The 22,006-nt window shown below is 44.0% G+C and overlaps 1 protein-coding gene across 1 annotated transcript in view; it reads left to right on the top strand.

Annotated features, from left to right (window-relative positions):
- Efl1 (elongation factor like GTPase 1) overlaps positions 1 to 22,006 on the top strand; it is a 123,783-nt gene that overhangs the window by 96,503 nt on the left and 5,274 nt on the right. Inside the window, exons 17-19 of the mRNA XM_028873811.2 lie at positions 1,437 to 1,584; positions 10,305 to 11,284; positions 21,694 to 21,878. Of these exons, the coding sequence (XP_028729644.1) occupies positions 1,437 to 1,584; positions 10,305 to 11,284; positions 21,694 to 21,878 (1,313 nt within the window). The remainder of the gene's footprint in view (positions 1 to 1,436; positions 1,585 to 10,304; positions 11,285 to 21,693; positions 21,879 to 22,006) is intronic.

Below are 22,006 nucleotides of genomic sequence, written 5' to 3'. Positions count from 1 at the left end.
GCCAGCACTGTCAAACCTACTAGATAAGCAAAGGGAAGCCACGAAATGGTGACAGGAGCATGAGAGGGTGCCCACTGGGATTCCCTGTACCCGGGGTGGGTTACAGCCCACTGCTCTGTGGGGCCATGAAGTCTATGGACAGAGCCTAGGCTCTAAGGCTGGCCAAGCAGCTTCAGAAGCAGGTTCTGTCACGTCGTGGCTCTTCACTTTGGACACAGGTTGCTTCACTTTCTCCAGCTGTTTCCTCGTGTACACAATGAGAGCATTAATCTGTCCACTCCGTCTATGAGGCCTGATTCTGAAATGCTTGCCTGGCATCTTAACACTATAAATAGTGGTAGTTATTTTTAGAACTTCAGTTCAAAAATAAATCAGCATTGAAGTTCTTATAGTCTCTCCCTGTCCTTTAATTAGCAAACTTCCGTAAGGCTTTTCTGCCTTGCAGAAGGCTCCTGCGCTTTTGTGTGTTGGAAGTTGGACACTGAAGAACTGTGAAGTAAAATGTTGAATCAGAGCAATACTGTGTAAGAATGCCCTCAGAATTTTTACACAGCATCAAGAGACTCGCCCTGGCCTGCCTTGGAGGCAGAGTAGCAGCTGAGTATGTAGGAATGAAAAAGCAAATCCCAAACGCAGATCTCAGACCCCATCGGTGCCCTCCACTCCATGCGCTGTTGGGCAGGAGCAGTTCTGTACCAGGCACACACACAGGGTGGAATGTGGAAGGGTACAGTTCTGGTGGCTGCAGATCCTGAACCCCAGGGTTCTACCAAGTGCTTTCACAAATAGGTTTGCCTTGCTTCGCTTTGTTTCTTTTAGTGCTAGGAGTCCAACTCGGGGCCTTGTGCACAGTAAACAGGCAAGCTGCCACTGAAAATACACCTCTAACCAAGCCTGTTACTAGTTTTATTTTGAGACAGTCTCACTAAAGGCTGTCCTTGAATGGAGATTGTCCTGCGTCAGCCCTCTGAGTAGCTGGGGTTGTAGGTCTGTGTCACCAAGCCCGACTTACAAATTATTTAGTATGAAGTTGTAGAAGTTCTCAAACGTCATCCTAAATGCTTTGTGTATCTGTCTTAATTTTATATGTACTATTTGAGGAAGTATTGCTCTATTTCTAGGTCTGTAATACATGTGTTACTAATGAGGCAGAGGTGCATTCACAGGCATGGTGATGATAGTTTGTATCTACTAAGAATTTGATACAGAGATCTAAGCCATGTGAGTCACCTTTGGTGTCTTAAAGATCAGCCTGTGTGAGTCTTGTCCTAGCTGTCCGTCTGTCTTACAAGTCCATTACAAGAAGGTAATTTCTTCACACCACTGTGACCTAGGCACTTACTTCAATGAAACACTCCTGTCAGTGGCCACAGCCATTGTTTCTAGATCACGGTGGTTGGTATGTCATTGTTAATTTGTTTCATTTTGTCATCTAGGTGAAATGCCTCAGCTTGTGAAAGGAATGAAGCTGTTAAACCAAGCTGATCCCTGTGTCCAGATTTTAATTCAGGAAACAGGAGAGCATGTTTTGGTCACAGCCGGGGAGGTCCACCTTCAGCGATGTTTGGATGACTTAAGAGAAAGGTCAGATTAAAATGCTAGAGATGGAGAAGTGATAATTCTAAAACCAATGAGATGTTTTAATGTTTTCCAAACAGGTCAAACTAAGACTGTGCTTTATTTTGGGAGAGAAATGCCTTGCCCTCAATTCGGATATAAAACTGCTATTGAATCATAAATTTAAATTTTAATAGCTGGAAACTGACATGAATTTCATACACTTGAAAAGTTTTGCATTTAGCTTAAGCCATAAAACATTTTCATATATGTATTATATTTTAAGCACATATCAAAGCAACAAAAATCTTACTTTATAAATACAGGCTGTGATTAGGATAGACTTCTTGTGGACTCTACAATGTAAATCTGATGGAAATTTCTCTGTGAAGGTCATATATAAGTCATTATATGAGCATACCAAGTCACTTTTTATAAAAAATGGTTTTCTTCTTTGTTTTGTTGATAATGTATGTTTTTTGGAAAAATAAGGAAAGCACAGAAGAGTACAGATTACTGGGTGATATGCAGGAATAACGGCTATGAGCATTCAGGTTCATAAGCCCACTCGGTCTGTAGGTATTCTCGTGTCTACAGCGATCTGTGCTGAGCTCCGCGAGTCTGCCCGAGACAGACTTGTGCAGCTGTGACTGCTAACTCGGAAGCACGCTGTGACCAACGTCGTGTCTGAAAGCGCTGGTTGACCCACACTTTGTCACCCTTACATGTGACTGCGTCAGTTGTTGTAATATGTGTTCTGTGTTTGCTGATGAAAGCAGTGAGAATTTTCTTGCATAGCCCTTTTTCCTTTTATTTTTAAATTTTCTGTCATCAAAGCTTGTGGTGGTGGCACAAGCCTTTAATCCCAGCACTCGGGCGGCAGAGGCAGGTGGATCTCTATGAGTTCAAGGCCAACGTGGTCTACAGAGCAAGTTCCAGGACAGTCAGGACTGTTGTTATACAGAGAAACCCTGTCTCAAAAAAAAAAAAAAAAAAAGATATAAAAGTTTCTGTCATGATAATATTGATAACTTAGATAACTCTAAGTGGTTGTTCTGACTATGTCTGCATAGAGCATGTGGTCCCTGTGTGTGGCACCTCGCCCGCCCATTGACCCCACAGACTGACAGCGGTAGGAGCTCACTGCAGCTGCCCCTCAGATAACCATGGACTGTGGTGGCAGTGTGTGTGGTGTCCAGGATGAGGCAGGGTCTCCTTCCAGATGGAGGTCTCTCATGTCTTCTTCCCTGGAGAATGCCAGGGTTCTTTTTCCTTTTTCTGTGTCTGTACAGCCATGGTCCACACAAAACTGGAAGGTAGATTTCCATCCCCTGTCACCATTTTCTTAGAGTCACTGAAGTTCCATTTGAGTGGATACATGAGATCCAAATCATGAGATCCAGTACCCTCCAAATAACACCAGTTCCCCGAGGGTTCCTCCCATCCAGGCACTCCCATAGCAGGCCCGGCCCTTCAGGGTGGTGTGGCCTAGACTCAGAGTTCCTCACAAAGCTTTAGAAATGTTGTTTCCTGTTTGTGAATTAGGTTATCTCCCCCTCTCCCTTCACCCTCCATCTGCCAAGGTAAAGTCCACATTGGATCCTCTCACAGTTTCAGGCTGCTCACTCTTCCTTTTTTTGAAAAATACTTACTCCTTAAGCTTGAAGCTTGTTTTAGTACTTCTGGGTTTATACCTTTCCTTAGTGTTTATACCTCATGATTTTCACTGTAGATTCTTTCTCACTTCTGGAGGGAAAAACCCAAATATGTTTTATGAAAGAAATTAACTTTCTAGAAACATACTATTAACATAGTATTGAGTAATTTCAATAAATATAAATATATAAACATTCCTAGAAAATACTATTATCCAAAAACTAAAGATAATTTATCTTATATTGAATTTGAACAATGAAAACTAATAAATCTTTTGAAAAAGTATATGCCGCTTTATTAAAATACCACGAAGTCCTCTCTCTCCTTTATTTATTTATTTATTTATTCATTTATTCATTTATTCATTCATTTTTTTTTTTAAAGTAGAGTTTCCCTATATAGAATGCAGGCTAACCTTGAAGTCACAATCCTCCTGCCTCAGCCTCCCTGGTAATAGGATTACAGATATGTGTTGTAGTGCCTGTCAAGCCCAGAGAAATTCTGAAGTGGTCCTTAACTATTAGACTAAAGTATGGCTGACCACCCACTCCCTCAAGACAAACAAAATAATTCCCGTCATGTCAGGAGGTTTCCTGTGACATGAATAACCTCAAGTCCAGTGTTTCCCTGTCAGAACCCAGAGGTCACCTGGATCCCAGAAGAAAGGAATCTCCCTCCTCCTTCTGTAAAGGTAGTCAGCAGAGGAGTCAGCTAGGCGGGGTGCAAGTCCCGTAGGGGATGGTGGATGGGTGCATCAGCTCAGTCAGGCAGTGCTTTGTGACTGGCAGGTTCTGCTTTTGAACTCCAAGGAACATAACAAGTGGTGTTGGCAAAGGGCCATGGCAGTCTGCAGTGTCCCAGTGCCCTGTGACAAGTCAGAGTCATAAGAAGGAATTATACTGAATGGTCTGTTGGGTAGGGGCTGATTGAGGAGTATGTCCCCTGGCACATGACTTTGAAGGATGTATATTGTCCATTTACTCCCCAGTCCCATGTGTGTTGTGCCTAAAGTCTGGATCCCCAAAAGACCGAGTCCAATGCAAAAACAAAGAGTCTTTAATACAAGTTAACTTGGGCCTCTCGTCCAACTGACACAGCAGCAGAGCAGGAGAGACCCTGAGCAACACTGGGCGAGGGTTTGTACAGTGACTAGACAAGGGGGGAGGCTTGGGGGACTCCAAGACTGCCTAGTTACAGACCTGGCATTCACTCAAGCCCTGGTTAGAAGTACCTGGACTGAGCTGATTGGCTCTTTTGGGTCTAGGGAATTGCAACATTTTAGTTTCATCAGAGGGACACCTGGAGTTGTTTGTCTGCTTCTGATTGGTCCTTCCCTATAGGTGAGGTGTTCATGGCTTCTCATTGGCCCTTCCTTGATGGGTGAAGAGTTCCTCTCTTTAATTTCAATCCCCCCCCCCCAGTCTCCCTCTCCTCTCCTCTCTCCTCTCCCTTTCCCTCTCTCTCCTCTCCTCTCTGTCTCTCCTCTCTCTAGGTAGCTAGGACCAAAGATCAGGGGCAGTTGAGTAGCAGGGCATCCTGTTCAGGCCTTTTTGCTATGGCTACAATTCTGCTGAGGCCTGGGTCTCTCATGTGTGTAAGACTTCTCAAGCTGATTTTAAAATTTGTGTACAAATGTAAAGGGTTAATAATAACCAAAGAAGAACTCCCAGGTGGGTGTTCTCACTGTGCTAGAGAACTGGAAATCAGTCTTTCTTTAAAGGAACAGGAAGTAAGACTGTGTGTGATGTTGACCACAGAGATGGTGGACTGTTGAGTAGAAACCCCAAAACCAGGATGCGGAAAGGACAGATTTTCCAGTAAGTAGTACTGCCTAGTAGATATCCAGAGGGGGGGGGGGCACTCTTATTTAATATTCAGGTAGGTTGTAGGTAAAAGTGTAAAGACTGAAAACTTTCTACCGTCTAGGAGATACAAGAAGGGAATATGTATAAGACCTAAGCAAGACTGTGCTTCTAAAATTGGATGTTAAAGACACAAGTGACAGTGAAGATTTAATCCTCAACAAAGTCTATAGAGTAAAAGCAAGCACCAGTGTGTTCTAACCTTTGTAATACCTACAGCATGTGAGCCTTATGTCCTAAGGAACACCTAAAACTGAGAGAAGCCGCAACCCAAAAGAAAGTGTTACTAACACTAACACGCACATCACAACAGGAAGATGTATAGAGCCAGTCAGCACTTGATAAAATGCAAATCAAAACTGAGGTGAGGGGCTTGGATCACCGTTGGGCAAGGTTTGCCTTGCAAGCCTGAGGACCTGAATGTAATCCTTGACCCATTGCTGGCGCTCACTTGTAACCTGGTTGGTAGGGAGGGGGCAACAGGCCGATCTTTGGGGCTTAATCTACTTGGTGAATACCAGACAAATGAGAGACCCTATCTCAAAACAAGGAAGATAGCCTCTGTCGAACAAGAGCCAAGTTGTGTTCTAGCCAGCACATGTATGCACACATACCTGTACACACACGTGCACCACAGGCACACAAAGTGAGATACTTCTATGTACCCACTAGTGTTCGGAGTTTTTAAAGACATTCTCAAGTGGTGGAGGAAATGAAGAGTGATGCACTTGCCACGCAACTAGTGGGAGCAGGAGTTGGTACACTGTTGGAGTCCGGTTGGGTTGTCTCTTAGGAAGACAGGCCCTTCCCTATCTCTCTGTGCAGCAAAGCTGGGCAAATGTTTATCGAGAATGGGTGCTCTTGATGACATTTTTGTTCTAGGAGGGGCCTCACTGCATGACCTGGGGTGGCCTGAAACTCTCAGCCTCCGGCAATCTTCCTCCTCCTCAGCATCTGGAACTACAGGCATGTGCCACCTACCTAGGCTGTCACTAGTTAAAGTGGAAATTGACTGAGGGAGTCACCCATTGTTGGTCTTTGGTGTCCATGTGCACACCATACACTTGTATGCACATAATTAAACTGTAGAGTATAGGTGTTTACATTTAAATAGTAAAAGCAGAAGGGCGGGGCAGGTTACAATAAAAGGTAATGGTTGCCTGTGAGGGATTTGGAAGAGATGGGGAGGTGTCTCCTTATGGCTTCAGAAACTGTCTTTTAGCTTGGGCTATTATTTATATGGATGTTCACGTTGAGCCAAATGATTACAAATCAGTAGATTCTTTGTGTACTGGTCTTTGTGACTACTGCATTTCACAATTTCATTAAGAACGTTTATGGCCTAGGATGTTTTTTAGTTTTCATAGGGCATGCCTCTTGGTTCAACTTTTTTACCTATCTGTAGTTTGTATACAGAAGGGGGAGAGGTGAGGTGTCAGCTGTTGACCCTAAGCCAGAGGAATTGTCCGTTCTTAGTATCCAGATCTTAGGTACAAAGCAGATGGAGTAGGAACCTACTGGAAGCACTGTCACAGGTATGGTAGAAGCCTACTGTTCCTTTTTGTCTATCTGTCTGTCTGTCTACCTAGAGAGAGAGAGAGAGAGAGAGACATAGATACATAGATAGATTTTATAAATTTATAATAAATTACCTATCTGTCTGTCTATCTATCTATCTCTATAATTAACAGCAGGCTCTGCACTGCCAGGTTTAACAGAGCCTCTGCTCCTGGTGCCTTGTGGGTTTAGCAGCCGCATTCTTCCCTCCACAGCATGGAATGGCTTTAATCATATGAGCAATTTCTATAGCAGACTTCTTGGAACCTCAGAAATCCAAAGTAGTTCTTTGCTTTTGTGTTACTTTATAATAAAAGGTACCAATATAATGTTACTGATGTGGCCTCCGTTTCAATAGCTTTGCAATTGGCTTTCTTGAAGTACATAAACATATATTCTCTAATAGTTGTAAAACCAACTTCCCATTCCTGTGATTTTTCTATTTATTTATTTACTTTAGTATTTGTGCTTCCATTTTATTATTTTGTATGTATATTTGGGTTGGGAGGTGCACATGAGTGTACCTTGGATACATTCACATACCTTGGATACGTGAGTGTACATTGGATAGAGGCCTTGGATATCATTCCTCAGATACTGAGCATCCCAACTAGATTTAACTGACTGTCCAGCAAGCCCCAGGAATCCAGCTGCCTTCCTCCTCAGCACGAAGATTACAAGCACAAATCACTACACTGGCTTTTCTTTTCCATGTGGGTTCTAAGAATCCACTTCAGGTCCTATGCTTACCCAGCAAGTGCTTTACCAGCTGAGCTGTTTCCAGGCCCATTTTGTTGTTTTGAAGAACTCAGCTGTAAACTGGACAGATGGCTCAACAGTTAAGATCACCTGCTGCTCTTACAGAGGACCCAGATTCCAGGCCTAGCACCAACCTTCGGGCAGCTCACAGCTCCAGGAATCTGGTGCCCTCTGGCCTTCTTGGTCACCTGCACACACATGATGCACATAAACTCACATGGGTACACACACATAAACATAGGTAAATAGTAAACCTCTTTTTAAAACCTGCAAATTAAAAAAAATTAAAAACCATTTTTAAAACAGTGTAAGGATTTATGTTGATCACAAGCTTGGAGACTTACCTCAAATAAGGCTGGAATTCACAGGGTTTTTTCTTAAGAAAAGAAACACTAACAGTAATTTTATTATCTTTCTACCCACCCGCCCTCCAACAGTTAACTGCTGAATTCAAACCATTTGAAGTCTTCTCTGCTACAAGGCATTCATCTGATCGGCCTCCTTGTATGACATGTTTATTAAACCTCAGTGAAAATAAGTCACTTTATAAAGCCCGTAAGAATTCTTAAAACAAGGAATTTTATCATGATTCTGATTGGGATTTTGTTTGTTGTTTTGTTTTGGTCAAAGTGCCAGCAAATTGTTACCTAGCCACATGAAATTGTAAATCTCAGTAAATGATTTTCATAAATAGTCAAGGAGCTCTAACATGAATTTGGCTTTTTCGTCCAATGCACGAAACAAAGAATGGTTTGGGTTTTCAATAGTGCTATCTCAGTAGCTCTTAAACCTGCATGCAAAGGAGCGAACTTATGCCTGGCAAGCGCCAACACTGATAGCAGCATAGACTGCTCAGGTCCACGTGTCCACTGGTGCACCCGAGCTCCGCACAGCGAGAAGGACTCGCTAGAATTGGTGCAGTAGCATACTAGACCCTCACAGTGGGAAGAACCACATCCTTAAGGAAAGACTGGATTAGCTATTTAGAGCCAGCCCACGGCCATTTTCTATTTCTAAGATTTATTTTTAAGATTCATTTATTATTTCTAAGATTTCTAAATGCTTTTTTAAACAAAGAATGAGTATTGAATGCTCATCATTTTAAATAGTGATTGTATAGATTACTTTGACATTTTAGCATATATTGTATGATATTATAATTTTAATTATATTAATGGACCTCATACAAATTAATTTTACATGACCTATGATCAAAATAACTTGGTGCTGTAAATTTTTGCTTTAACATGCTGTTAAAACACAACTTTTACTGCACTGTAATGGTAGAGAGGGTGAACTCTAAAGTCAGACCAAGACTCAGCTCCTAGATTCTCCACTCTCCAGCTGCTTGGATAATATATATACTTCCCTGGTTTTCTCTTCTACACAAAGAGGCTTTTATTAGTGTCTATTAAGGAATAACACCTTCTTCAAGCACTTGGCATAATGGCTCAGTGTAGTAAGTAACCATCACAAAACAAAATGTACATGACTTCTTAATACTTTTCATTGTTTTATCTCTCTTTTCCATCTGAGTTATTTGGTGAGGTTGCACTATAGTTTCATTTGCATATACTCTCAAGTTTTAGCATCAGAGTAATTTTTAATTGGTACACTGTCTGGTAGGCATCTGTCTTGAGTACCCTGGAGCAGACATGTAGACTTGAAGTAGCTAATCCTTGAAGGAGAAAACCCTTGCTGGTACAGCTATAGCTCTAGTGAAGGTTACCTTTTATCATTCCTTTTTTCCTTATATACATTATAGTCTGTTTGGGGTTCTATATGCTAAAATCTATTTGAATATCATTTTCATTTAAAGAATCCATTTATTGAGTTTTCAAATTTATCAAAAGACATAAAATAATATACTTGGACCATATCTATAAAATGTTGGAAACAGAAAGAATCTGGGATGAATTGTCAGAATTCAGTTTCCTTCTGGAATAAATTTACCAGGGAAGGCATCCTTCTGAGACTTCAGAAAACCAATATAATGTGTTTGTCCATGCATGTACACACCCACATGCAGAGAGAGGGAGAGTACCCCAAAGCTGGAATGTGAATTGGCAGTGGCAAGATTGCCCAGCAGAGCCAGTCCATGCCAGCTTATAGCTGACAGGACAGAAAGGAACCCAGTGCCGTGTGGAGTGGCGCTTTCTGAACTTGTGCCAGATTAGGCTTGAGCCCTGTGCTGTTCAGCACTGCAAACACTGCTTTGTGAAGCTATGGGACAGTATGAAGCTGCTTAAATAACATTGGTTAAAATCCAGTGACATTGAAAATTCAGTTCCTCAGCAGTACCAGTCGTCTCCAATGCTCAGCCATAGTGTGGCTATTCACATTTTTAAATAAAATTGAACATCTGTTCCTTCTCTGGCACTAGCCACGTTTCCAGTCATCCCAGAGAAGATAGAGAGCTTCCTGTCACTGCAGAAAGTTCATGGTGACATGCTAGTCTAGACAAATTCCTGGGCCGTTCTGGCTTACTCCTTGTCAATTCGGGATGTCTTGTGCAGCTTGGCTCTGACTACTGCGGGTCTCTGACTGTCTCTTCAGAGTTATAATCGCCGGGCTCTTCTCCAGACTCGGGTCTGTCAAATTATATTCTAAACAAATCATCCTATTGCAGTATTTATTTTCCACTCAAAATGGTCTTACCTAAATAGATGGTTTATTTGTCTTCATAAAAACAAAGCAGCGACGGTCTAGCACAAGCAAAGAGCTCCCCAGAGGTATGTTCCCCTCAGAGGTTGTCTCTCAATCTGCAATGAGAGCACTTTGTGAATTGAAATAGAATGTAAATTACAGGCCTCTCATAGAAAATGATTTTTATGTTTCTGAGTTTTTCCATTATCTTCATGTGTGATACAAGACTATGATCCTAACTATCTGTTATTTCTCTTGATTTCATAGGTTTGCAAAGATTCACATCAGTGTGTCTGAACCCATTATTCCATTCAGAGAAACAATCACAAAACCTCCCAAAGTTGACATGGTCAATGAAGAAATAGGCAGACAGCAAAAAGTTGCTGTCATACATCAAACAAAAGAAGAGCAAAGCAAAATTCCAGAGGGCATCCATGTTGACTCTGATGGGCTGATCACCATAACGACGCCCAATAAACTAGCCACACTCAGTGTTCGGGCCATACCTCTTCCAGAAGAGGTCACTCAGATTCTGGAAGAAAACAGTGACTTGATTCGTTCCATGGAACTTTTGACATCCTCCTTGAATGAGGGCAGAAATACCCAGGCGATTCATCAGAAGACCCAAGAGAAAATCTGGGAATTCAAAGGGAAACTAGAGCAACACCTGATAGGGAGAAAGTGGAGGAACACTGTTGACCAAATCTGGTCATTTGGCCCAAGAAAATGTGGGCCCAACATCCTTGTCAGTAGAAGTGAAGATTTCCAGAACTCAGTATGGTCCGGCCCAGCCGGCAGGGAATCAAAAGAAGCCAGTAGATTCCGAGACTTTGGCAATAGCATTGTGAGTGGCTTCCAGCTAGCAACCCTCTCTGGCCCCATGTGTGAGGAGCCCCTCATGGGTGTCTGTTTTGTTCTAGAAAAGTGGGAACTAAATAAATGTGCAGAACAAGGAGCAAGTGATAGACATAACCAAGAACAGTGTGATCCGGCAGGAGAGGGACAGGAGGAAGGTAAAGCCCGTCACAGTGGAGATGAAAACCAAGAGCAACAAGATGGCTGCTCCAAGCCCTTTGAAGACACTTCCGCAAAAGGAGACTCTCCAGTCTCTGACTGCTATGGACCCTTCTCAGGGCAGCTGATTGCCACCATGAAAGAAGCATGTCGCTATGCTCTGCAGGTGAAGCCTCAACGCCTGATGGCAGCTATGTACACGTGTGACATCATGGCCACCAGTGATGTCCTCGGTAAGAAGGGAAGGTGAAGATAGAGAGGTGCCCTGTGTCTTCAACCCACTTAGTTTTTTAAATTTAATTAATTAATTTATTTACTTTATATCTTGACCACAGTTTCCCCTCCCTCCTCTCCTCCCATGCCCTCCCCTCACTTCCCCTGTCCTCCCCTTCCCCCATCCACTCCTCCTCTGTTTCTGTTTGGAAAGGGGCAGGCCTCCTATGGGTGTCATCAAAGAAGCATGGCATATCAAGTTGAGGTAGGACTAAGCTCCTCCCTTGTATTAAGTCTGGACAAGGCAACCCAGTGTGAGGAATTGGTTCTCACGAGCCAGCCAAAGCCTTGGGGACAGCCCTGCTCCCACTGTTAGGAGTCCCACAAGCAGACCAAGCTACACAGCTGCCGTGTATAGAGGGAGGGAACGCAGGCTCCCGGGTGGGTGGTTCAGACTCTGAGTTCCTGTGAGCCAGGTCAGTTGTTTCTGTGGGTTTTCTTGTGTTGTCCTTGACCCCCCTGACTCCTACCATCCTTCTTCCCTCTCTTGAGCAGGAGTCCCCAAGTTTGGCCTAATGTTTGGCTGTGGGTCTCTGCATCTGTTTCCATACGTTACTAGATGAAGGCTCTCTGATGACAATTGGGGTAGTCACCACTCTAATCACAGATAACCAGTTCAGATTATGTATCCATTGTTGCTAGGGGTCTTAGCTGGGGTCATCCTTGTAGATTCCTGGGAGTTCCCTTGCATTAGGTTTCTACCTAACACCAAAATGCTCCCCCCTTTCCAGTCATCTCTTTAGTACTCTCCCTCTCCATCTACCCCCAACCTGATCCCTTAAGTTCCCATCCCCACTTGCCCCCAGTCCACCCAGGGAGATCTCTTCTATTTCCCCTTCCCAGGGAAATCCATGTGTCCCTCTTGGGCCTTGCTTGTTACCTAGGCTCTGTGAGTCTGTGGATTGTAGCATGGTTATCCTTTACTTTACAGCTAATATCCACTTATGAATGAGTACATGCCATGTTTGTCTTTCTGAGTTTGGGTTACCTCACTCAGGATGATTTTTTTCTGGTCTCGTCCATTTGCCTGCAGATTTCCTGATATCATTTTTTTTTAACAGCTGAGTAGTACTTCATTGTGTATATGTACCACATTTTCTTAATCCATTCTTTGGTTGAAGGGCATCTAGGTTGTTTTCAGGTTCTGGTATTACAAATAAAGCTGTTCTGAACATAGTTGAGCAAGTGTCCTTGTGGTATGATTGAGCATCCTTTAGGTATATGGCCAGGAGTCATATAGCTGGATATTGAGGTAGATTGATTTTGTGAGAAACTGCCATATTGATTTCTGAAGTAGCTGTACAAGTTTGCACTCCCACCAGCAATGGAGGAGTGGTTTCTTTTTCTCCACATCCTCTGCAGTGTAAGCTGTCATTTGTGGTTTTGATCTTAGCCATTCTGACAGGTGTAAGATGGAATCTCAGAGCCGTTTTGATTTGTATTTCCCTGATGGCTAAAGATGTTGAACATTTCTTTAGGTGTTTCTCTACCATTTGAGATTCTTCTGTTGAGAGTTCTCTGTGTAGGTCTGTACCCCATTTTTTAAATTGGATTATTTGGTTTTATGAAGTCTAGTTTCTTGGATTCTTTATATATTTTGGAGATCAGCCCTCTGTCAGATGTGGGGTTGGTGAAGGTCTTTCCACTTAATATTTTGTTGAAGATATATCATCTAATTTACTAAAGAATTGAGTTTTTTAAAACCCAGAGACTTTATATATTACAATCTTGAGAGGGGAAATACATGATTACTAAAGGTCTTTTCTTTTGCAGCAAATGTATTTTTTTTATATATATACTCTAAGATCTTTGATTAAGTTTAAATTGATTTGTGTGTGTGCAGGGCAGATGTAGATCTAATTTCATTCTTCTGCAGTTGGATATCCAGTTTTGCCAGCACCATTTATTGAGTAAGCTGTCTTTTTTTACCAGTTCATGTTTTTGATACCTTCATCAAAAATTGGATGTCCTTAGCTGTGTTGAGTATCTCTCTGAGACTTAGATTCCCTTGGTCTACGTGAATGCTTCTCTGTCTGGTGCCATGCTGTTTTGTCACCATGGCTCTCTAGTAAGTTGGAGATGGTGTAAGGTGATGATGCCCTACTTGTGTTCACAGATAGGTTGTTTGGGCAGTCTGTGGTCTTTTGTATTTCCATACACATTCCAGGGTTGTTTTGTCTGGCTCTGTGAAGAATGTCATGGGAATCTTGATGAGCATTGCATTGAATCTGTAGACTACTTTGGTCACACCCCCGTCTTCACAGTATTTCTTTACCAGTCTGGGAGCATGGAAGGGCTTTCCACCATCCGGTGTCTTCTTCAGTTTCTTGTGTCAGCGTCTTAAAATTGTTCTTGTAAAGGCCTCTCACTTCCTTGGTTAAATTTGTTCCTAGACTTCTTAAAAGCTATTATGAATGAAGTATTTTTTGTACTTTCTTTCTTAGCAAGTTTTATGGTGAAAGGGTTATATCTGCCCAGTAAGGATATAACCCCAATTTGGCAGCCCCATCTACACCCATTACAGCACCTTTGTCCCTGGAGTATAAGCATTTCAGCTTGATAACCAGGCCGTCCTTACATGGTAAGAATAAGCCACCATTCTTGTCCACATAGCACAAAGGGGATATTGTGAATTCTGAGCCCCGAAGAAGAACCCCTTGGGCTTTCTAAAGCCTTTTAACTACAGCTGCTGTATCAGCTCTCCTGGTTCCCCTCTTGTTAGAAGCAGCAGCATTGGGGATCTCAGGAGATGTGGAAATGGGGTTCAATGTGGCTACTCTGGTGTTTGTTCAATGCCATTTCCCTAGGGCTTATTTTCCTTAATAAAAGGGGAGAAAACTGGGAAAGTAAGTGTTTGTAGGTTGTGAAAATTGATGTGAGAATACTAACACCATTCCTCGAAGTGTCCCGGGCATAGTAAATGTCTTCTTCTCTAGGAATCGTGGAACTGTGAGTGGTGAAGAGAGTATACAGGATGAAAGTTATTGTCTTTCCTCTGGATGTAAGGTCCTTTGAGTCAATACACAGTTAATTACATTCTAAGTAAGTTTGCTTTACTGATTAGTTCCCAAAAGAAGAATCTGAGGTAGGTTGGTTGGTTGGTTGGTTGGTTGGTTGGTTGGTTGGTTGGTTTTCAAAAGAGATTTAGGCTTGTATCACAACAAAGTTCTTTGAGACAAGCTGGATATCTGTAACGGCATTTCAAAACAGCGTGACTAAGCGATTCAGGTAGAGTTCGTCACAGAGACTACTGGGTGGCAGTCCGTCAGTGATGGAGGTCTCTAAGGGGGCTGCACACAGCGTTCCTCCTCTTCTTCTAAATGTGGCATACCCACGGCCCTCATCAGCCTGTCACCTAACTAGTCTGTCCCCAGACATTAGTCTGCATTTCTCTTAGAATGGGGTCGTGCAGGTGTAGAGAAGGGGAGCTTTCTTGCTGTCCCCATGAGCCTCATGCCAGCCCTGCCCAGATTGTGGACGCGTTCCTTGTTGAGGAGCGGTGAGAAGGCCCCTCCGTGGTGTGCTGGAGCTTTTATTTTGATAGGTTCCACTTATTGTAGGTGCGCTGGACACTTCATCAGGATCCTCCACTCAGTGTGCGTGTAAAGTTAGCTGTGGGCTCTGGCCTCTTCCTTTCAGAAGGATCATTCATTGTTGATTTGGTTTTCGTTCTCGTTTTGCCATTCTTTCCTTGGCGTCTGTTGTCCTGTGCCTGGTTGATTTGGATGCTTGTTTGTTTGTTTGCTTGTTTGTTTGTTTGTTTTTGTTTTGTTTTTCTCTTTATATGTTTGAAATGGTCTTTCTAAAGTCACAGTCTGCAGTCCTCCTCTGGGCCTCCACCACTCAGATAAGAGAAGCACGCTTCCTCCCCAGATCCCCATCAGTTCTCCTGAGTGTTCCAGGGGGCACGGCACTGGCCGTTTGCCTCCTGCACAAAGCTGTACCGCTAAGCTGCATCCTGGCTTTTGTCCTTGGTTTTCTGAAGAGACAAGTTTACAGCATAACATGGAAGCCAGAGGCAGCTGTCCTGTTACCAGGTTGAAAGTCCCGGCAAACTGTCTGGTCACTGGAAACCACCCCCGGCTGTGTGTGACTCATCCTCCCTAGGATAGTACTCCAAGGTTCCACCTGTGATCTTGTTCTTTCATCTTCTCAGTGGCACACCTTCCCTGGCTGCCATACACAGTGGTATGACTTCCCAGAGCCAGGTGCCTGTCTGGACCCATTTATTCGTACCCTTCTTTCTTTGGAGTGAAGTGTGGCTTTCCTTTGCCCAATGGCACTCAAGTCCCACTGTGCCAGGTCTTCCATGTGCAGCTCTGTATTTGGTTTGGTTAGAATAGACATCGGTCTCCACGACCAACATGCTACCACCCCACCACCAGGAATGTTTCTGGATTCTTTACCCTTTCCTCTCCTGAACCGCTTTGAAGTCTAGTTCCTGGAACATCTCCCCTGAGGCCTATTCTCCCCTGGCATTTGGGGCTCTTTGGTATGGACAGCTAGGAGTTCAGGATCCATCAACACAGCTGTTGACATGGTTTTTCTTTTGTTTTCTTCTTTTCCTTCCAAACTCCACAACTTAAATGGAAAAAGAAATGGAGAAACTTACTCTGTTTCTAAAGCCTTTTCCTTCTTGCCAGGATCTCTGGGGGATCTTCCAAGATGACTTCAGACTCTGTTGACTGTTCGTTTCAATTCTCTAAGAATCAGTACAAAGAGATTTTAGGTCCTTTTTATTTAGCAGGATGAGTTTCCTTGGTTTTTTACTTCTTTTTTTTTAAAAAAAACGTTTCTTTCTTTTATAGTTTATTTTTATTTTATGTGCATTGCCACGTGTGTTTTGTTTTTGTGTTTTATGTGTTTTGCTGCATGTGTGTGTATGTGAGGGTGTCAGATCTTAGAGTGACAGACAGTTGTGAGCTGCCATGTGGGTGCTGGGAATTGAAACTGGGTCCTCTGGAAGAGCAATCAGTGCTCTGAACCACTGAGCCATCTCTCCAGTCCTGGTTTTTTATTTCTTAATTCTTCCTGTACAGATTATTAAAACCTATCCTTTACATGGATAGAATTACATATGATCAAAATGGGAAACTTTGTAGGAAAATACGCATTTCCAGATTATTTTATCTTGGAAAAAGATCCCAAGAAATACTCTATTTTACTTTAAAAAGCACTTTTCTAAAGGTATCTATGGCTCTATTGTTATTGTTGTTTATGCATGAAAATTCCCTCTAATGGGCTTGTTTGGCCATCATAAATACGGTTTCCTTTGTCGTGTGACCAATCAGTTGTCTATCTTTGTCTTTCTTCACACCTGTTACTTTTGTCCGACAGTTCTAGGATTTTAATCACAGCTATGATTATTGCCCTGATTTGACACGTAGGAGTCAGTGTTGGCGGCGTTGTTAGAGCATATGCCCTTGAACGAGCTGGAAACATCCTGACTACCATTGTGCTTATAAAGCCCTTTTTTCCCCCTTCATTTGAAGTCCTTTGTGTGTTTGACCAGCAGCTCATCATTTTCAACAAGGTCTTGTTGAGCTGCATGTGTTAATCCTTAAGTCAAGCACGATTCTTGCCTTGGCAGAGGAATTAAGGAGACAAAGTTTAATCATACTAAGTGAGTAGAGTCAAATCCAGTTGTTGAGTGTACTGGTTTTCCAGTGACATGTTATGAGGAATTAGGATTAGTGGAATGGGAAAGAGGGTGGGTCTTTCCAAAGTGATAGGATGTTGAAATGGGCCTGGCTGGACGGAATCATTCCGGGCTCAGCCAGCATCTGCTGCTGTGGCACAGACAGGAGTCCAGCTGAGCTGATGCTCGTTCCTGATTGGCTTTAGGAACCGTTCTGTCTCCCTCTCTCAGCCCAGATACTGTGCTGGTTAAACCCCTTCAGACTGACACCGAGTTAACTGTCCCATTGAATTGGGGTCCTTAGCTAGTATGTTCCCCTGCCGGTTCCGTATCCCCTCCTGATTTGATTGTGCCTTCAGTCTGTAGGTAGTTGACAGTGACAGTACAAACAGGAAGCTGTGCCTAGAGAGTCACGGAAGACCTTCCGGGGCCAGGTCAGCCTGCTGTGCCAGCTTCCTCGAACCCTGTCGCTGAACTTGTTTGTAGTAGCAAGCAGCCCACAAGCCCACGTGTCTGAAGCTTGCTTCAGCTCAGCTTGGTCTCATCCACCCTGTTAGCCACGTTTGCTTGATGTCACATTCTGGGAGCGCAGTGACAGAGCGAAGCTTCTGTGTGACCTTATTTGTTAAGACTTACGAAATACCCACAGTGTCTGTATGTCTGTGTTTGTGTTCGAAAGTTGTCCACATGTATCACCAACAGTTACAGAAGTCGGGAGAGGATAGAAAAAATCTTGGAAATCAGCCTTCTCTTTTCCATTTTACTTATTTATTCATTTATTTATTGTCACCCCTTCCCTTGGAACGTTGTCATAGGTATGACTTTATGGTATAACTAATTGAATATTTTTACTTTACTATGTTCTCTTCAAAGCATGCCTCTCTTTGGCCACTTATTCGTAATTTTCATTTTAACCTCTGCATAATTCCTATGAACTTGATGTGCTATAATTTACTGACCTATCATCCCCCATTTGGAAATTCATCATTTTGTCTTTGTTTGTTGTAAGAGAAGATATGCTGTGATCAGCTACTTTCTTTGCATTATTCAGAAAGACAACAAACTTTTCTTTGCCTCCCATCTTTAGAGGTTGTAGATTAATCTTAGTTGTTACATTAGATGGAAGTGCATGTTAATCTGTAATTCATGAGGACAGTGCTCCATGGAAAGAGTTTAACTCTCGGTATCAGACAGTACAAGTTGTTCGTGAGTGTCCTTGAGTCGGAAAAGAATGTTTCTCGGCTTGAACTAAGATGACACATTCTAGGTGAAGGAGCTGTGACCGAGTGTGAGTCTTCTGACATCCGCTGAGCTGTGAGCGGTTCATCTGGGCTGGGAAAGCACACAGCTTGTGCTCTATGCATAGGAGCTAAAGTCCTGGTAACCACCAGGCCAGGTACAGGCTGAAGCTGGGCTATGCAGTGTAGTCATGATCCAAACCCTTCCAGCTGATTGGTTGTTGGTGTTTGCTTTTCCTGAAGCATTTTGTCATGGTGCCATGCATGGAACATGAGGTCCGACTGCACATGAACAAAGGAAGGACCGCCTGGTGTGGTGCCCCTGTGCCAGTGAAGGGATAACAGAGCATTTACAGTTAGCAGCCTGGGCCAGAAACCCTGTTGATTTCCTGTGACAGCGGTAGAAGCATTATAAGGTGTCTCAAGGCTTCTAGGCTTTGGGCACACCCATCACAGGAGCCCAGTGACTGTGCAAAGTTTTATTATGATGTTTTCCTTTCTCCGGTGATCCATGACTCTGCCTCAGTTTTAGGATGTAGTTCTGATAGAATTAAAATTGAATGGCTCAAAAGTACATGATTAATTACATTCAGTTTCAATTACAAGTATTGATCCCAACTGTTGGTGTGGCCCCCAGAGGAGAGGACTTGCCAGCCTGAGCAGCAGCAGTCAACAGTTTATCCTCATTAACCCTTATCGTGGCTCATTTGGCCCACTTTCCCTGTTCTTTCTGACACCTGATGTCTCCTGCTCACTTTGACAGACTACCTTGTTTTCTGACATGTGGGCCAGGAAGAAAGCTCAGTGGGTGTAAGTGCTTGACCCACAAGTCTGAGAACCTAAATTCCAGTCTCTAGAACAAATGCAGAAGCCAGATGTGCAAACATCTGTGATCCCAGAACTTCTATGGAGGGAGTGAAGGGAGAGACACTAGAAACCCCAGAAGCTCATGGGCCCAGCTAGCCTGGTGTCCACAGCGGGAAAACAACAGATACCCTGTCTTAAACAAGGCAGAAGGTGAGGACCTACTCCTGAAAGTTGTCCCCTGACCACCATTCCAATACTGTGGCACACACACACACACACACACACACACACACACACACACACATACACACACTGAATAAAATGGTTTTCTTAGAATAAGATAAAGATGACTAGTTTGTGTACACTGGGTATTTTCTTAAGGGCTCTGTGTGTGTGTGTGTGTGTGTGTGTGTGTGTGTGTGTGTGTGTGTAAGTGTGTAAGAGAGAGGAACTGTGCTAGCAGAGAGAGAAGCCATGTAGCACAATGGAGATTGTTTAATAAAAGTAATAGTTCTAGTTTTTTCACCATTTGCAGACTGCTCTTGAAATACTGCATTCTGAGAGGCGGGTAAAAAAGCCGTATCAGTTCAGGTAGGGAGACGGCAAGGCTACAACAGGAAATTCACAGCCTGTCATGGAGCACTAGACCGGAAAGCTGTCTTCCTGTGGCTCAAAGGCTGGCTTACAGAAGAGGGATCACACATGCCCCACATGTTAAAGCTAGGAGGGTGCACAAGAACTTGAGGAGATCTTCAGATTTCAGGCTCCAGACTTGTCTAGCTGTCAAAGATAGAAGGGGCTGCCTCGGAGCAAGCAGGGTTTAAGAAATACTTGCCAAATTTACCTGATTCATCGCGTCAAGTTGGCTGACCCTCAAGCCTTCCCTCCAACTCACTGTCCCTGATTCTGTAGCTGGCATTCCCAGTAATAATGACAGGGCAGGGGCTATCCCTAGAACTTGGTTTGCTCTTGCACTTGGACTTGAGTTTAGAAGGAAGTCGGCTCCACCGTGATGTGCAGTGGTCATTGTCAAGTTGGGGGAGGGGGGCAGGTGAGAGGCCCAACATAGGTAGAGTCTTAGGAGTCTCCCTGAGACTAGCTTACCACAGAAACAATATGTGAATTGGTTCTCTAAGCGAACGAGGCTTCACAGAATACTCACAGCAAAGTTATACCTTCAGGAATTACAGAAATAAACAATGGTAGCCCAGGAGCCAGGTGCGAAAGGAGGACTTGGCAGAGGCATACCCATCAGAGGTCTCCCGTGCCACAGAGCGGTCATGAGAGCAAGGTTGAGAAGAACACTGGGTAGGAGCAGAAACATTAGCATCCAACTCCAAGAAGCGGTTTAGTAGAGCCCAGAGCTGCTCAAAGAGCCTGGGTGCCAAAGAGCGTTTGAGGAAGAAGTTCGAAACTCCTGCTTTGGAAATGTGGGGGAGGAGAAATGGGCGCAGGCGGGGGCGTCAGACAAGGGGAGAGAGTGCCTTCTACAGCAGCTAATAGAAGGGCGCTGTCTTCATCCTCACTTCCGCCCTTGTCCCCATCGCTCCTTCCTAGTCACCGGCCGCGGAGGGAATCTGCAGGGAGGGTGTGAGGCCGTGCTGCTCTGTGCCCTCGGCTCCTGGGTTAAGAAACACAGACGGGTGAATAGAGGAGGCTGCACCAGTCACATCCCCTGTACTGAGAGAAGGTCAGACCTCAGTTTAGGGAGGCTTCACCTCTGCCAGCTGCATCTGCCGTCTTCCACATGCGCAGATCACTGCGGGTGAAAGGTGGGGCTCGAGTGAGCATGCTCACCAGCTTAATTGATCGTCTCTCTCAATCCGTTCTGCTTACTAGTTGAAAGGATGCCCTGAGCACCCACAGACATCTGTGCAAGATGTCACTCCCAGAGGCAGATGTGTCCCTCCTGAGTATAAGGCCCAATCTCACCTCCAAGCAAATTATAACTGTCAAGCAAGAGCAGTTGCTAAGACTTGTTATGACACTGGAGATTGTTACCAGATAGTAAAGATTGCAAGCGTGATCCATCTCCAGGAGAACAAAATGCCCGTGCTCAACACCACTTCAATATTATCGAGCAAATATTTACATGAGTGTGGTTTTTGATTGGTGTAAAAATGCCATTGCTGGTCCCTCGGTTACTGGACTCAAATGGTCTCTGTCACCATTCCGTCATCATGTTAAGACTACACATAATTGCTAATGCATTTTAATATTGTAAGATTCCAGTAACGTTCTTCTCAGTGGATTTCATACCCAGTAACTCTGCTTGTAATTCCAGAGGTCGAGTTCCTTAGACTTCATTGTGGGAATTGTCACTAGGGGACAGTTGGGACTCCTGTTATCTTTTATATGTAATTTGTTTTCTGATTTTGCCCTTTTAATTAGCAATTAAATTTTTTTTTTTTTTTTTTTTTTTCCGAGACAGGGTTTCCCTGTGTAGCTTTGCGCCTTGGTAGCCCAGGCTGGCCTCGAACTCACAGAGCTCCGCCTGGCTCTGCCCCCACCCCCACCTCCCCCCCCCCCCCCCCAGTGCGCCACCGCCGCCCGGCGACATGGTTTTTCTATCAGGGTTATTGAGAGCATGCTGAGCCACGGCTGTGTCCTCACTGGATGTGTAGATCACTGTGGCCGGGGGTCAGGTGGTGATCAGTCGATGAACTTGGGTGTTTTGGTTTTGCAGGCCGAGTCTATGCTGTGTTGTCAAAGCGAGAGGGTCGAGTGCTTCAGGAAGAAATGAAGGAAGGGACGGACATGTTCATCATCAAGGCCGTGCTGCCTGTGGCGGAAAGCTTCGGCTTTGCGGATGAAATCAGGAAGAGGACCAGTGGCCTGGCTAGCCCACAGCTGGTGTTCAGCCACTGGGAGGTGAGGTGCAGCCCCGGCCTCCCTAGGACTGGCCACGGGCCTTCCCTGGAGGGGTGGCCCAGGCAAGGGGCTGGTGAAAGCTGGCTGATAGCACCAATTTGCCTTCTCTTTATAATGTAAAATTGGAG

This window comes from Peromyscus leucopus, chromosome 1 (assembly GCF_004664715.2).
Source record: "Peromyscus leucopus breed LL Stock chromosome 1, UCI_PerLeu_2.1, whole genome shotgun sequence".
Classification (NCBI taxonomy): Eukaryota; Metazoa; Chordata; class Mammalia; order Rodentia; family Cricetidae; genus Peromyscus; species Peromyscus leucopus.
This window is presented reverse-complemented; position numbering and strand designations above follow the sequence as displayed.